Below are 15,119 nucleotides of genomic sequence, written 5' to 3' on the forward strand. Positions count from 1 at the left end.
ATTATTATAAAAATCTTGAACATAATAGCTACATAACTGTATTCATATGCATTAACCTGTTTCCTTAAATATTTACTATGCATTTACTTCATACGAACCCGTATTAAAACACTTAAAGCTATCTTTCAGATTTTACAAATGATGATGATAATTTCTTAAAACCCAGAAGTAATTATGGGTGAATTTCGCCTCTGTGCAGAGGGCCAGTGCAAGACCTATGCATATATTCATAGATTCCAAGGACAGCAGGGATCATTGTGATCATCTAGTCCAGGGGTTGGTAACCTTTCAGAAGTGGTGTGCCGAGTCTTCATTTATTCACTCTAATTTAAGGTTTCGTGTGCCAGTAATACATTTGAACATTTTTAGAAGGTCTCTTTCTATAAGTCTAAATATATAACTAAACTATTGTTGTATGTAAAGTAAATCAGGTTTTTTAAATGTTTAAGAAGCTTCATTTAAAATTAAATTAAAATGCAGAGCCCCCCGGACCCGGGCAGTGGGAATGCCACTGAAAATCAGCTTGCGTGCTGCCTTTAGCACGTGTGCCATAGGTTACCTACCCCGATCCAGTCTGACCTTCTGTATAACACAGGCCATAAAACTTCTGCAAAATAACTCCTTATGAACTAGAGAAGTTCTTTTAGAAAACCATCCAATCTTGATTTAAAAATTGCCAGTGATGGACAATCCACCAGAACCCTGGGTAAATTGTTCTAATGGTTAATTATGACCATGGTTAAAAAATTTACACCTTATTTCCAGTCTGAATTTGTCTGGCTTCAACCTTCAACCTGTTATATCTTTCTCTTCTAGATTGTAGAGCCCACTATCAAATATTTGTTCCCCTTGTAGGTACTTATAGACCAGTGGTGGGCAATCTGTGGTGTGTGGGCTGAATGCAGCCTGTCAGAGTAATCTGCTGGCAGGCCGTGAGACAGTTTGTTTACATTGACCATCCGCAGGCATGGCTGCCCACAGCTCCCAGTGGCCACGGTTCGCCGTTCCCGGCCAATTGGAGCTGCGTGAAGTGGCAGCCAGCATGTCCCTGTGGCCCATGCCCCTTCCCACAGCTCCAATTGGCCAGGAATGGCGAACCGCGGCCCCTGGGAACTGTGGGCAGCCATGCCTGCAGACAGTCAATGTAAACAAACTGTCTTGCGGCCTGCCAGCGAATTACCCTGATGGACCATACGTGGCCCATGGGCCGCAGGTTGCCCACCACTGTTATAGACTGTGATCAAGTTATCCTTTAACCTTCTCTTTGTTAAGCTAAATAGATTGAGCTTCTTTGGTCTATCACTACAAGGCATGTTTTCTAATCCTTTAATCATTCTGGTGGCTCTTCTCTGAACCCTGTCGTTTATCAACCTTTTTTAACTGTGGATACCAAACTGGACAGTATTCCAGCAGCAGTTACACCAGTGCCAAAGCTTATGCACCTCTTAAGTCTTACTTAAACATTAAGTTTAGGGTTTTAGTGGGATTTAAGTGGTGCATAAGCTTTGTGCTGGCCCTTCTCTGCGCAGGGTGGATTTCATCCATGATTTATGACAAAATCCATTAGCAAAACCTCTTTTTTAAAGATCTGGCTAGTTACACCCTCAAAATTACTGGACATTCAGTTAGGGATGAAACCACTAATAGCTAACTACAACAAGAGGGCAGCTGAGTGACACTCAGGAAGATGGTGTCACCTTGAATATAATATGTGTGGGTGGGTGAGAGCGAGAGAGTGCAGTTACTTGAATGTCAGAAATGAAGAGTATCAGTTGAGAGAGGAAGTGAGGTTCAGCCAACATCTGCCCAAATTTCTGTTTTCAGTGTCTGAGGCTAAAGTATCTCCTAAACAAGACAAAAGAATGTATTCATACAGGGATAAATGTTCAAAACACAGTGGCTCCACTATGTCTGCAAACTATGAAGATGCATGCAGAAAATGGTAACCATTACCCGATCCAAAGCCACGTGAAATCAACAGGAGTCTTTCTAATGACGTCAGCGTGCTTTGCATCAGACTTCATGTATGCAGGTAATTACCTCTGTGTGTGCATGTTGTTTGCAGGTGCAATTAAACTGTAAATGTATTCCTTATTTTCATAACAGTAACATTTAGTATGTATTCACATTTTACATTTTCAGAGCACTGGACAATATTAACAAATGAGTTCTCACATCTCTGTGAGATAGTTAACTACTGTATTATTATCTCTGATTCAGAGATGAGAAAACAGAGATTTAGAGAGGATGAGTACACTTGACCAAAGGGTTTCTGGCTCTGAACTCTATACTAAGACAATTAGGCCATGTTCAGAGAGAGGGTTCAGAGAAGAGCCATGAAATGATTAAAGGATTAGGAAACTTGCCTTATAGTGAGAGTCTAAAGAAGCTCAATCTATCTATCATAACAAGCTGTCTGTAGTGTATATTATTAGTTTCTATGCTTGCAAGTTTGGCAATCTGTTTAAAAAAAAGAATATCTGCTCAACAGATTTTTTCCACAAGCGCTCACAGCTCTATTAGTGTATATACCCTTTTATGCACATCTTCCCTTTTATAATAAGCTGCTCTCCTTTGGCACGAGAGAGTAAAGTAATATTTTATCAGTGCCATTCTGTACACAGGCTGTTGATTCCATCATGTTATTGATTTGTTTTTATTTGCACCCAAAGGCCAAATACTATGAAAAGCTAGTCTCCTGATTTAAAATTTGCCTTTCATACCTAGAAAGCTCATGAGATTTCACTCTGAGATGCTAAGCTGTACACGAACTTTACATTTTCATTTATTTAGCGAATATCCTATAGTGAACATGCCAATTTTCAAATGCTAATTTTCAAATGACTAAGATTTTAAACAATAAAAAATATTCCCTTACTTTCTTTTAAACGTTGACCGACTAGTCAAATTGGAAACGTGGCACAGTTGAAATTGTCTTTCTATATCCTGCTAACAAAATGAGTTTTGGAGAAGTGAGGTAATTTACAAACCTTTTCCCTTTCCCTGAAATGTTAATTACTGAGAAACCTGATACATAAGGATACACACAGGACAAAGGTTTTAGTCAACACTGAGCTATAAGCTTGCTTTAACTACTGTTAAGGATAAAGTGGTTCCTAACATGATCTTGTCAGCTGTTGCGCACTGGGGCCACACTGTGGCCCTGATCCTGTAATGGGATCTGCGTGGGCATAAAGCCATCTACAGAAACTAAATCTGTGTTAAAATTATATTTAAAACATGTTCTAGCCCAGGGGTGGGCAAACTTTTTGGCCTGAGGGCCACATCAAGGTATGGAAATTGTATGGCGGACCATGAATGCTTACAAAATTAGGGGGTGGGGTGCAGGAGGGGGTGAGGGCTCCAGCTGGGGGTGCGGGCTCTGTGATGGAGCCAGAAATTAGGAGTTCAGGGTGCAGGAGGGGGCTCTGGGCTGGGGGAGGGTGGTGGGGTGCAGGGGAGGGAGCTTTGGGCAGGGGCTGAGGGGTTCAGAGTGTGGGAGGGGACTCTAGGTTGGGGCAGAGGTTGGTATGCGGGGGACTGGGGGGTGCGGGCTCCTCTGGGGATGAGGGATTTGGGTTGCAGGAGGGTGCTCCAGGCTGGGACCGAGGGGTTTGAAGGGCAGCAGTGGGATCGGGGTGCAGGCTCCAGGCGGCACTTACCTCAAGCAGCTCCTGGAAGTAGTGGCATGTCACCTCTCTGGCTCCTACGCGGAGGCCCAGTGCCAGTCAGGCGGCTCTGTGCGCTGCCTCATCTGCAGGCGCTGCCCCTGCAGCTCCCATTGGCCGTGGTTCCCGGCCAATGGGAGCTGCAGGTGTGGAGCTTGGGGCGGGGGCAGCACATGGAGCCCCCTGGCTGCCCCTACATGTTGGAGCCGGAGGGGGGACATGCTGCTGCTTCCAGGAGCTGTTCTGAGCTATGGCATGCGCAGAGCAGGGCAAGCCCCCAACCCCGCTCCCTGGACAGATTAAAAGGTCTGACAGACCGGACATGTCCCGTGGGCCATAGTTTGCCCACCCCTGTTCTAGCCTCATTCCATATCCAGACAATTTAGCTTGACTGGAACCACGCTTACCTTAAGTGGCTCCTGGAAGCAGCGGCATGTCCCTTCTCTGGCTCCTATGCGGAGGCGCAGCCAGGCAGCTCTGCGTGCTGCCCTGTCTGCAGGCACAGCCTCTGCAACTCCCATTGGCTGGAAACCACGGCCAATGGGAGATGCGGGGGCGGCTCTTGGGGCGTGGGCAGTGTGCAGAGCAGAGCCCCCTGGCTGTCCCTATGCATAGGAGCTGCAGGGGCACCATGCCGCTGCTTCCAGGAGCTGTGTAGAGCAGCCCCTGACCCTGCTCCCTGGCTGGAGTGGGGCAAGCCCCAGACCCTGCTCTGCAGCAGGAGCTTGAGAGCTGGATTAAAATGGCTGTAGTTTACCCACCCCTTTTTAAAAGTCTGATATCTTGTGAATGGCCAAGAATAGAAACACTTGCCAGTACAAAAGCTTTTAATGGAAGAAAATATTTACAAGTACTAAGTGTGGTTTTCAAAGCTGAGTAGAGGATTCAGCTACACAACTCCCATTAAATAATTAATTAAAGGCTCACTCTCCTAGTGAGCTTTGAAAATCTCAACCACTGTTCCTACTGGGCTGGTGAGCAAAAAGAAAAACAACAAATTCCTGCTGAAAACACATCACCTTAAATCCAAAAATCACCCAGTAAAGCTTTTTTTAAAAAGCTTCTGTGTAGCTCCTATCCTATCACAGGATACCAATCTCAGTGTATTGCACCAAAAATATTCTTTTTTTTTTTGTATTGACTCAATAGGTAAAACACTTTAAAAAGATGTTATGTCTGACTTTCAGCTAGACCCATGTTCAGCATTCCACACGCACTGGGTTCACTTAAGAAGTTTCTGTTGGCTTGACGGAAATTTCTTGTTCCAGCATTATTCCCCATTTTAAGTGCAGGGAACCTCTCTCAAACTGGTGGAGTCTTTCAAAATAAAAGAAACTTTTTAAGTTCAGCCACTGTAAATATTATATTTGACAGAGGAAATAACATCTTTTTACATGCCTACAGTGGTTGCCTACTGTAGTCACATTAGTTAGTTATCTAAGGAAACTGGCAAGTTTTTGAAGGAGACCAACATATTGGATAAAAACCTTAGGTAAACATATAGTTCTTGTTATTTTGCTTCCATTTTATCCGTTAGCACATTTTCCTTTGGCAAATCCAATAAAAGCGGACCAGTAGCTGTTTCACAGAAAATACTCTTTTCTGGTTGACCACCAGTAAGTGCTGATGGCTGGAGTAATTCATATGCTCTTATTGGGCCAAAGGCCAAGTAATAAGAGCATTTTCTCAGCCAGACTAGCCATAATACAATGATGCCTAGCTTGGCTCACAGGCATCTTTTTGAAATACAGTAACATTTGGATGGGCCATAGATTTTAAATACAGTTCCTGTTTCAGAAAGACTGCAATGTTAATCACTTTAGGTTGCTTTAAAATTTTTAAAAGGCAAATAAAACTACATTTAGTATATTTATCCCAGTTACTGGTGCTTTATATAGAGAGTTAAATTCTTTCCTGTTGCATTCATGCAACCCTGCTGATTTCAGTGCTGTTGCATCCATGTGACTGAGATCAGAAGTTGCCCCAGAAATGGAGCTCAGTAGCTGGGTGGACACAAAAAAAATGACAGAATGGAAATTAAATCAGAAGGAACTTGTCCAGTGCCAGAAATATGCTACGGGATCATGAAGGCGATTTTTGCGGCTTTCAGAACTTTTTCAGTAAACTTGAATGATGGTAGCATCCCAAATAATTTATTTTTCTATGACAATTAGTGATTGAGCTATTTTAGGCCAATAAAATGAACACTTCATTGGCCTTATTCAAGCATTTCTTTACTTTGCTGAGACTTTCACTGCATCTCTTCATTAACAAGAAGCAACATAATGAGAAAAAAAGATCTTTTCTTCCCTTCCCTCTCTCCCAAATTAACATTTCAGATAAACATATTTTTCCCATTATCACTGTGCTGTGCTTATCAATCTTGCCAGCCCTGCATATGCCAACATGACTTGAATGTGGCCTCATACAAAAACGTTATACGAGGGAAGTAAATCTTTGCTTCTCTGTTCTAATATGGAAGGAATGTGGGCTTTCCAGCCAAGGTTTGGATTTTGTCTTCTCCTATTTATTTTAAATCTTTTCAGACAAAAAAAGGAGACATTCACTGTTGCACCCATATTGTTAACTTTTGAACTGAGGTGCTCAAAATGAAAATACATGTTTAGCTGGAATTTGTATTATCTGATCAGGGAAAAAAGCCTGGCTAGGAGCCCCTGGATGTCCCGGTTTTAGCGGCTATGCAGACCCCAACATATAAGATACAATTGGCAAAACAGGACAGAAACACAGATGGTAACATTTAAATGTTATGGGTTTGTTATTTTTTTCATAAGTCATTGAAGAATATGTGCAAATCAGAATTCTGAAAATTATTCTCCAAAGATGGATGGGTGACAGAGGAAGACTATTGAGCTCAGCAAGACATTAGCTAATAGCATTCAAGTGGAGTCCAACAGGGATCAGTTCTGGGTCTGGTTCTGTTCAGTACCTTCATCAGTGATTTAGATAATGGCAGACAGAGTGCACTTATAAAGTTTGCGGACAATACTACGCTGGGAGGAGTTGCAAGTGCTTTGGAGGACAGGATTAAAATTCAAAATGATCTGGGCAAACTGGAGAAATGGTCTGAAGTAAACAGGATGAAATTCATTAAGGACAAATACAAAGTACTCCACTTAGGAAGGAACAATCAGCTGTACACTCACACACACACACAACATGGGAAACGACTGCCTAGGAAGGAGTTCTGCCTACTGTGGAAAGGGATCTGGGGTTCAGAGTGGATCAGAAGCTAAATATGGGTCAACGGTGTAACATTGTTGCAAAAAAAGCAAACATCATTTTGAGATGTATTAGCAGGAATGTTGTAAGCAAGACATGAGAAGTAATTCTTCCACTACTCCACGCTGATTAGGCCTCATCTGAGTATTGTGTCCAATTTTGGGTGTCACATTTCAGGAAAGACGTGGACAAATTGGAGAAAGTTCAGAGGAGAACAATAAAAATGATTAAAGGTCTAGAAAACATGACCTATGAGGAAAGATTGAAAAAATTGGGTTAGTTTAGTCTGGAGAAGAGAAGATTGAGGAGGACATGATAACAGTTCTCAAGTAGATAAAAGGTTGTTAAAAGGAAGACAGAGAAAAAATGTTCTCTTTAACCTCTGAGGATAGGACCAGAAGCAACGGGCTTAAATAGCAACAAGGGCAGTTTAGGTTGGACATTAGGAAAAACTTCCTGTCAGAGTGGTTAAGCACTGGAATAAATTGCCTAGGGAGGTTGCAGAGATTTTAAAGAGCAGGTTAGACAAACACTTGTCAAGGATGGTCTAGATAATAGTTAGTTGAGCCTTGAGAGCAGGGGACTGCACTAGAAGACCTCTCAAGGCCCCCTCCAGTACTACGATTCTATGATTGTTCACCCCTCTAGCAGATCATTAGGGAGCTGGAGATTTAGGGCTCTAATTCATGAAGTCAATGGGACTTCTTAAAGGTCAGCACATACTTATGTGTCTTACTCTTTGTGACATTTTGAAATGAACCCTTTAGAAGAAGAAAGTCTGCAAGTGAAACATTTGGAAAAAGCCGTGGAAAGCCATCAATGCAGGGGTTCTGCTTTGTTGAGAGAGGGTGGCTCTGAAATGGGCATACAAGGTCATCTGCACCCTATGTGCATGGTGGAATTGAGCTCTGCACTGGTCCTGCATGGCCCACCGTGGAAAAGGGGTTGGGGACAGACAGGGATGTGACCACTGGGTCTGTGCTTACATGAACATTAATGTGATGTCTATATCCTCTAGAGTCTAGCTCATGAGTTCTCAACTGGGTGGTTGCAAACAGGTGTCACACTACTCTTCCCATATTGCTAAATGGGAGGGAGATCCTGGCTAGGTGGGAGGGGAGAACTGGTGTATATCCTGGTATGGAAAGGGTTCAGAACCACCATGGCCTAGTCAGCTTTGAAAATGTATTTTAAATATTTACATTGTAACCCTCATTTCAGCACCTTCTGAGCTGACTGACTCTTCTGAGCAGAGCTTTCATTTAAAGGTGGTGAAGTGGGTACTTAAAACTGATATGAAAGACAATCTCTCACTTGAACCTCCTCTATTTCCCTGACTAGAAATGGGTTTGACACAAAGTTTGAATGCAAATGCTGATCCAAAGTTAAGGTGTTTGGATCCAGGGTATTTGATCAGGCACATCTCTATCCATGGCTTGAGATCTTGTTGATTATCATCTTATATTTGTTTTCAATTCTGTTATTCTCTTTTACAATCACGATTGTCATTATAGTTTGCTCCTGGCTACCATGCTATTTGTCATATATCCCATCTGGCATGGCAAAGCAATCCACATCCACAGAGTGTTATGAGTGATTACATTTTCTAATGTGAAGCCAAGAATAATTCTGATCCAGCTACAATAAATTAATCCCCAAGAAGGGTCCTACATCTTGAAGTGTAACATATCAAAGGTGATTACATTGCTGGCAGAACTAGGACATTTGAAAAACTAGCTCACCCATAAAATGTGAGACGCAGGAAACCAATCCTTTTGCCAAGTTTAACCAACTCTCCCCGTCTAGTGGCAGCTCCTGTTAACAGCACAATTCCTACTTTTTTAAGGGTGGAAAGCCACTTGTAGGCACTTTCGTCACTGTGTAAGACTTCTTCAAAAGACATATTTGGGAGCTGCAGATCTGAGCCCCAATATTTACATTCTGTAAGACAAAAAATATTGAAGCAAACTTTTAGTTATTATCTTTATTATTTCTTATTTGTATCACTGTAGTTATTTCCATGTTCAAGGTTAGGACATATTCACAATATTAAACTATTTTAAAGTAATGCTTTGCTTTTGTGTATTTCTGAATATGGTCCCAGTCCTGCAATTAGATTTGCACGACGGGACCCATGTGGAGCCTTTGGTACACACATATCACAAACAAACAGTTTTCTAGAAGTAAAATACATCAAACAAACACATAAATAACATTTTAAACCATGTATAATCTGAAAGGAATACTATATTGCAAACCAAAGCAGAAGTGCCTCTCTCTCTCTCTGAATATATGGACTAAAAGAGTGAAAACTGTCAATACTCAGTTTCTTTAATGTTTTGTTTCATGCTATGCTGTTATTTTTCTTCATTGTTTGTATTAGAGTAGCACCTAGAGACCCCAGTCAGGACTGATGTCCCATTGTGATTGGTACTGTATGGACATAGAGAATCCCTTCCTTGAAGAGCTAACAATCAACATACCAAGATAGGCCAGATGAATGTGTTAATGTATGATTTTAAAAACAGAATAATTAAAATGGTTTCATCTAAAACACATCAACAAAAAAGAAAAGAAAATTCACTCAACATATAAAAAAGTTACAATTCCCAGTTAGAGTTAAAATCGACAATACAGAATGCTCTGTAGTGTGTAGTTACAGGACAAACACTACCTTGCTTTCAGTGTCTTTTCCTATGTGTATTTGTTGTAGATATTTAACACTATTTCACACAGATGTTATTTTGGTAATTGAGGCCCAAGAAGTTAAGAAACCTTAACATAATTAGAATATGGAGAATGCTCCATACTTATCAATGATTCAGTGAAGAAAAAGAATTTACATTCTGGCCACTGTCATCAAAAATGATTTCTAAAAGATGTTCGTTCACGTTCGGCCTATAATACAAACAAACAAACAATATATATTTGTGAACTATATATATGTGAACTATGTGTGTGTATATGTGTGTGCCACAAGACTGCAGAAAATGTATGTATATTATATTTTTACTAATAAATGTACAAATATATTATTAATATAGCACCATAAATGTACCTTGCATTTTACAAACACAGAAAAAGACATGCTCCTTGCCTCAAAGAGCTTTTATTAAAGAGCCAAATTGCGGCTGTCCCCCCTTGGGTGCATTAGTGGGGGCAGAGAACACAGGGAGTTGTTTCCCCTCTGTCTCCAAGCAGAAGGCAGCCAGAATGCTGAAGTATGTGCTCCTGAGTGGGAGACTACTGTTGACTGCAGCGCTGTGCACTCGAAAAGTAACACGATCAGGTGAGGTGGCTGGAGGGGGCGTGGACAATGCTTTTTTCAAGGCGGAGTACATGCCACTTCTGAGAGTACTCCTATAAACATTCTGCAGAAAATCTCCAGTCATTATCACTCTGGAACTACAACTCCATCACTGGTGGATTAAGACTAAATGCAGCTCTGATCCAACCTAGCCCCTCCTCGCCAAAGAAAAACAGAAGGCCCACAACAACAAATCAAACCTCCCCCCCCCCAAAACCCCCCTGCTTGTTTCTCATATATTTCTATTTGATTCAGATAAATAACCTTTCTATAATCTGAAAATCACCTTACCATAGTGCAAATAGAAAACAGGCACATCTCCACTTCCATCCTGGTGCAAGGCCAAGCACAATTTAATCCTTGTGTTGAGGGAGGGCAGCTACTACACTGGCCTCTTCAAAGCGGGCTCAGGAAGGGATGAGCCATTGCCACACTGCCCCCTTTGCATCAACAACATTGGAGGGCGTGGGAGGGTGCACAGCACATGCTGAAAAATGTTGGCTCAGCAGCCACTCTCTCCCTGTGCTCTGAGGGCCACTGTGCCTAGGCAATTTGCTTGCCTGGAACTCCACTGGGTTGGTCAGACTCTGCATCATGTCCACCCCAGAGCTGTGGTGGCTTAAAGACACAATCAGTCCCTGCATATTTATACAGGCTATAAACCATGAGAGGGGGATTCTGTTTTGCTCCACATACAGAACTCAGATGTACCTGTCATCGATATTACCCCAGTAGCGGAGCCACACACACAGGAGCTCTGAAGTCTAAGGGGAAGTTTTTGCTTAAGTCAGGGAGAGCAGGATTATCATATCATATATGTGTTATGCTATTCCATATGTCAGAAGAAAGTAAACCCATAACTTCCCAATGTTTCAAAGGGATACCTAGGTTTTACTCATCCAATGGGACAAATATGATCAAATAGTATGTACCCTTGAAAATTAAGGGTTATTTGCTCATATGCTTTCATATAGTTTCAGCTGCCCAAATGCTCCTAAATCTAGCATGGCTATTCTAAGGATGCCTTAAGCCTACAGTCTGAGCCAGCAACTGGGTAATGGTTACTGATTTCCATTTTTAACAATATGATTTTCTTTACCCCTTACTGAGTCTTAAAGCAACCACATTTTATTTGAGTTGGAGAGTTCAGGAACAGATAAGCTTCCTAATATAGAGAGATATATGGGTTCCAGGGGAATGCTGCACTCAAAATGAATTAAAAGTAAATTAAATGGACTGTAACTAGAAGAAAACACTCCTGGGTTCTTCATTGGGTTCTTTCTTTTGTTCGGGTTTTCCTGAGGAGGAATGTTTTCTGCATTCAAACAATATGTTCTGATGTCAATTCAGGGAAAAAAAAAAGATTTACAAAAAGCCAGACAGAAATTTATAGTTGGAAAAGAAAGTACAAATTATATAGTACCATTGTATTAGGGTAGATTTTTCACAAGTGACGAAGAAATACATAATTCACAAGAGACAAGGCTTTGCATGAGATATAATATTTAGGTCATCTTTTCACCATAGGAAACATTATAAAGTTTGACTACAGTTATTTTCAATAAAAGATCACTAAGTCATACTGCAAATTTTGGGCTAGACTCTGGCGTTCAAAGACAGAGCTAAATAGTGGGGGATACTCTGAGCAGCAGTTCCTGGAGTCATTCTGCTTACAGGGGACAAAGACAGACAGCAAGCCTCCAGGAGGGCTTTGGGAGAACATTCAGAAATTGTGGCTACTACAGCACTTAAAGCCATGGTCTTGCACCCATTAATGTTAGTGCAAGTTGTGCTACTGACTTCAGTGCTTGCAAAATCAGTCCCCAAAATAATGCAACATAGAATCCCTCCGCCATTGACCTTGGACAGCCAGCCAGTGCAGAAGACAGACGAGGACATGGCAATGCCCCCCACAGACTAGCTTTTGGGGTGTCTTGCTCCACAGCTGCCTATGCCTCTCCACTGCCTGGGGGTCAGGCAGTGTGAGAATCTAAATTCTGGCTGCCCCTACACCCTCTCTCCTCTTGCAAGTGCAGCCAGAATCTGGACCATTATTTAGGACAAAAATGTGGCAAAGCCTTTCTCGCTCTTATTTTTCCTCTTCTTTTAACTCTTATACTCCTTCCTATTCCTGTCTCCTCTTGTTCTTTCCCTCCAAGGGGCATTCTTACATTTAGGGAGACTGTGTGTGTGATGAGGGCAGCCCTAAGCCTCACTGAACACTGACAAATGCACAGCTGGAAACCAATCTGGCTCACCTGTGTGTTAGTATTGTTAAAATATGTATTAGATTTATAGAGGTGTTTCAGACTTTATAAAATGCTTGTGAGTTGCTGCATGTATTAATCTCACTTATTATATCTGTATCCCGCATTATAAGGTAATATTTAAGTGTTTACTTTGTAACTACAAAAAGCGGTTGCTATGAAACTGAAAACGTTCTCAGTCAGAGACACATTACCAACTGTGAAATACTCGTTTACCCCAAGAGGTGTCATCTCCTGCCCAACAAAAGAAGGCCAATAGACACCAGACAAACCAATGTGGAACATCAGTGGACAAAAGACTCTGTTAATTGCTCCCCCTACACCCACGAAGAGGAGATGTGCACAAACACTCATCCCATCACAGTCTGAACTCTGGGGGGAAGGGAACAAAAATCCCTGACCAGGGGGATCTGTATCACTATGCTGCTTGGAACTTGGAGAGGGCAATATTTCTAAGTATAAGCAAGGGATCCCCAAGCTGCTTAGCTTGGGTTAGCCCAAAAAGGCAAATAGCAAAAAGCACATCACAGTAGCTTCTATTACTTTTTGAAACCTAAGAGTAAATCATTTGTGTGTGTATGTTTACCTGCTTTAACCTTGTACAGAACTCTCATTTCTTTTTCCTAGTTAATATCTGTAGTCAGGTTATCACGGGATTGGCTACAACAGGGGTGGCCAATCTTGTGGCTCCAGAGCCACATGCGGCTCTTCAGAAGTTAATATGCGGCTCCTTGTATAGGCACCAACTCTGTGGTTGGAGCTACAGGCACCAACTTTCCAACGTGCCGGAGCGTGCTCGCTGCTCAACCCCCTGGCTCTGCCAGAGGCCCTTCCCCCACTCCACCCCTTCCCTTCCCGTCCCCTCCCCTGAGCCTGCCATGCACTCACTCCTCCCCCTTCTCCCCCGAGCCTCCTGCACGCAACAAAACAGCTGATCGGGAGATGCGGGGAGGGACGGGGAGGTGCTGCCGGTGGGTGGGAGAGCTGCTGACGTATTACTGTAGCTCTTTGGCAATGTACATTAGTAAATTCTGGCTCCTTCTCAGGCTCAGGTTGGCCACCCCTGGGCTACAAGCATTGTCTTTGGTGAGAGATCTAAGGTACAATTGACCTGGGTAAATGACTCGTCCTTTGGGAATGGGAGTAACCTACATATTATTGTGATTTCTGGTGTAAGGCACCATTTATCACAAAGGCAAGTTTGCCTGGGTGGCAAGATAGACTGGGGTACTCAGGGGGGCTGTCTGTGACTCCATGGTTAAGCTGCTGTAGTGCCTGGAGTTCATACCTGTTACTTGGTTAGTGAAAACCTAAGTATAGAACTCACAACGAATTTGGGGTTTATGCCCTGCTTCTTCTTCCTGCCCCAAGGTTGACACTCATGTTTGTGAGCCACTTCAGACAGCTTGATACTTTTTCAAGAGAGACAGGCCTGGTATGGGTCCCAAATACTGCATGGGATTTCTCCTTCTCCCAGAATCCTGAACATGGGGCTTCTCACTTGTGTCCAGTGATGGATTTTTATTTCATACAGGGTCTTTTTGTTTTAGCCAGCCATTTCCCTGTGCTCCAGTATTGAGGGGAACTCTGAGTCAGCATATAGTCCAGGCCTGAGAGGAGACTGAGGGAGTTCCACTAAAATGCAGACCTCTGTGCAACCACAGGCTTGACACATGCTACAGCTGGCCTTCCACCTTCTTCCTCTTCCTGATTTATTGTCCCTTCCCAGCTCAGTGCGGAAGCTCTGTTCATGCTATTCCCTTCACCATCAAGCCCAGTCCTCTCATTTTCGGCAATACTCATCTCCCTCGGCCTATAGCATGTAGACACAGTGAAGCAAGAAATTTAGTGAGCCTCTCTCACATTTCATAGTTTCTTTCTGGTAGTTCTGATGGTATGAAATACCATAAAGATCCAGCTACAAAATTCTATTTTTCTTAAAATGTACCAGGTACAACGGTGATGTAATATCTGTAAAGAATAGGACAGAATGGTGTCATTTAGCTGCCAACCTGAGTAAGGGACAGTGTGCCATTGTATGGGCCCATGGGGAACACATGGACAGACTGTGGCTTCTGGCTCCCTTGAGAGATCATGCCTGCAAACAGCTCAGCATGCAGGGAATTGTGCACGGTTCACAATCCTTGAACACGCTACAGCTTTTTCCAACTCCCACACATTATAGCCATCTCAATTTGTGGACTGGCGTGCAGATGTGAATCTGCCACGGCCATACCACCTACCAGCCCCTTTTGGGGTGATGTGAATCCCAGGGACCTCCAAGGGAGAAGTTTCTGTGTTCTCCTGAGTGCAGGAACCATTTCTGTGACAGGATGTTACACAAAGTATGCAAAGGAGGAGACTACGTGCACTCTTCTCTTGCCCCTGCCTATCCTAGGCACACTGATTCACAAATGAACATGTAAAGCAGAACAACTGAGCTAGAGCAGACAGTTGCCTTGCGTGGCTGTAGAAGTACTCCCTGTCAGACAGTGCTGAGTAAAAGAATGCAGCTGTTCTCTGTTTCTTGCGACCCATGAAAGGAGATTATTACATGTGCTGAGGGAAAACCTTTCCAATTATTTATGTATGAAGAAAGTTAATTTCAAAAGTAACCCTTGGGAACCCTCCCAA

At 42.6% G+C, this 15,119-nt stretch overlaps 1 protein-coding gene across 4 annotated transcripts in view; it reads right to left on the reverse strand.

Moving 5' to 3' along the window:
* Window positions 1–15,119, reverse strand: part of BBOX1 (gamma-butyrobetaine hydroxylase 1) — a 65,866-nt gene that overhangs the window by 14,448 nt on the left and 36,299 nt on the right. For all 4 annotated transcript variants that reach the window (XM_007067977.4, XM_043548168.1, XM_043548169.1 and 1 more), the window contains exon 4: window positions 8,654–8,852. In XM_007067977.4, coding sequence (XP_007068039.1) covers window positions 8,654–8,852 — 199 coding nt within the window. The remainder of the gene's footprint in view (window positions 1–8,653; window positions 8,853–15,119) is intronic.

This window comes from Chelonia mydas, chromosome 6 (genome assembly GCF_015237465.2).
Source record: "Chelonia mydas isolate rCheMyd1 chromosome 6, rCheMyd1.pri.v2, whole genome shotgun sequence".
Taxonomy (NCBI): Eukaryota; Metazoa; Chordata; order Testudines; family Cheloniidae; genus Chelonia; species Chelonia mydas.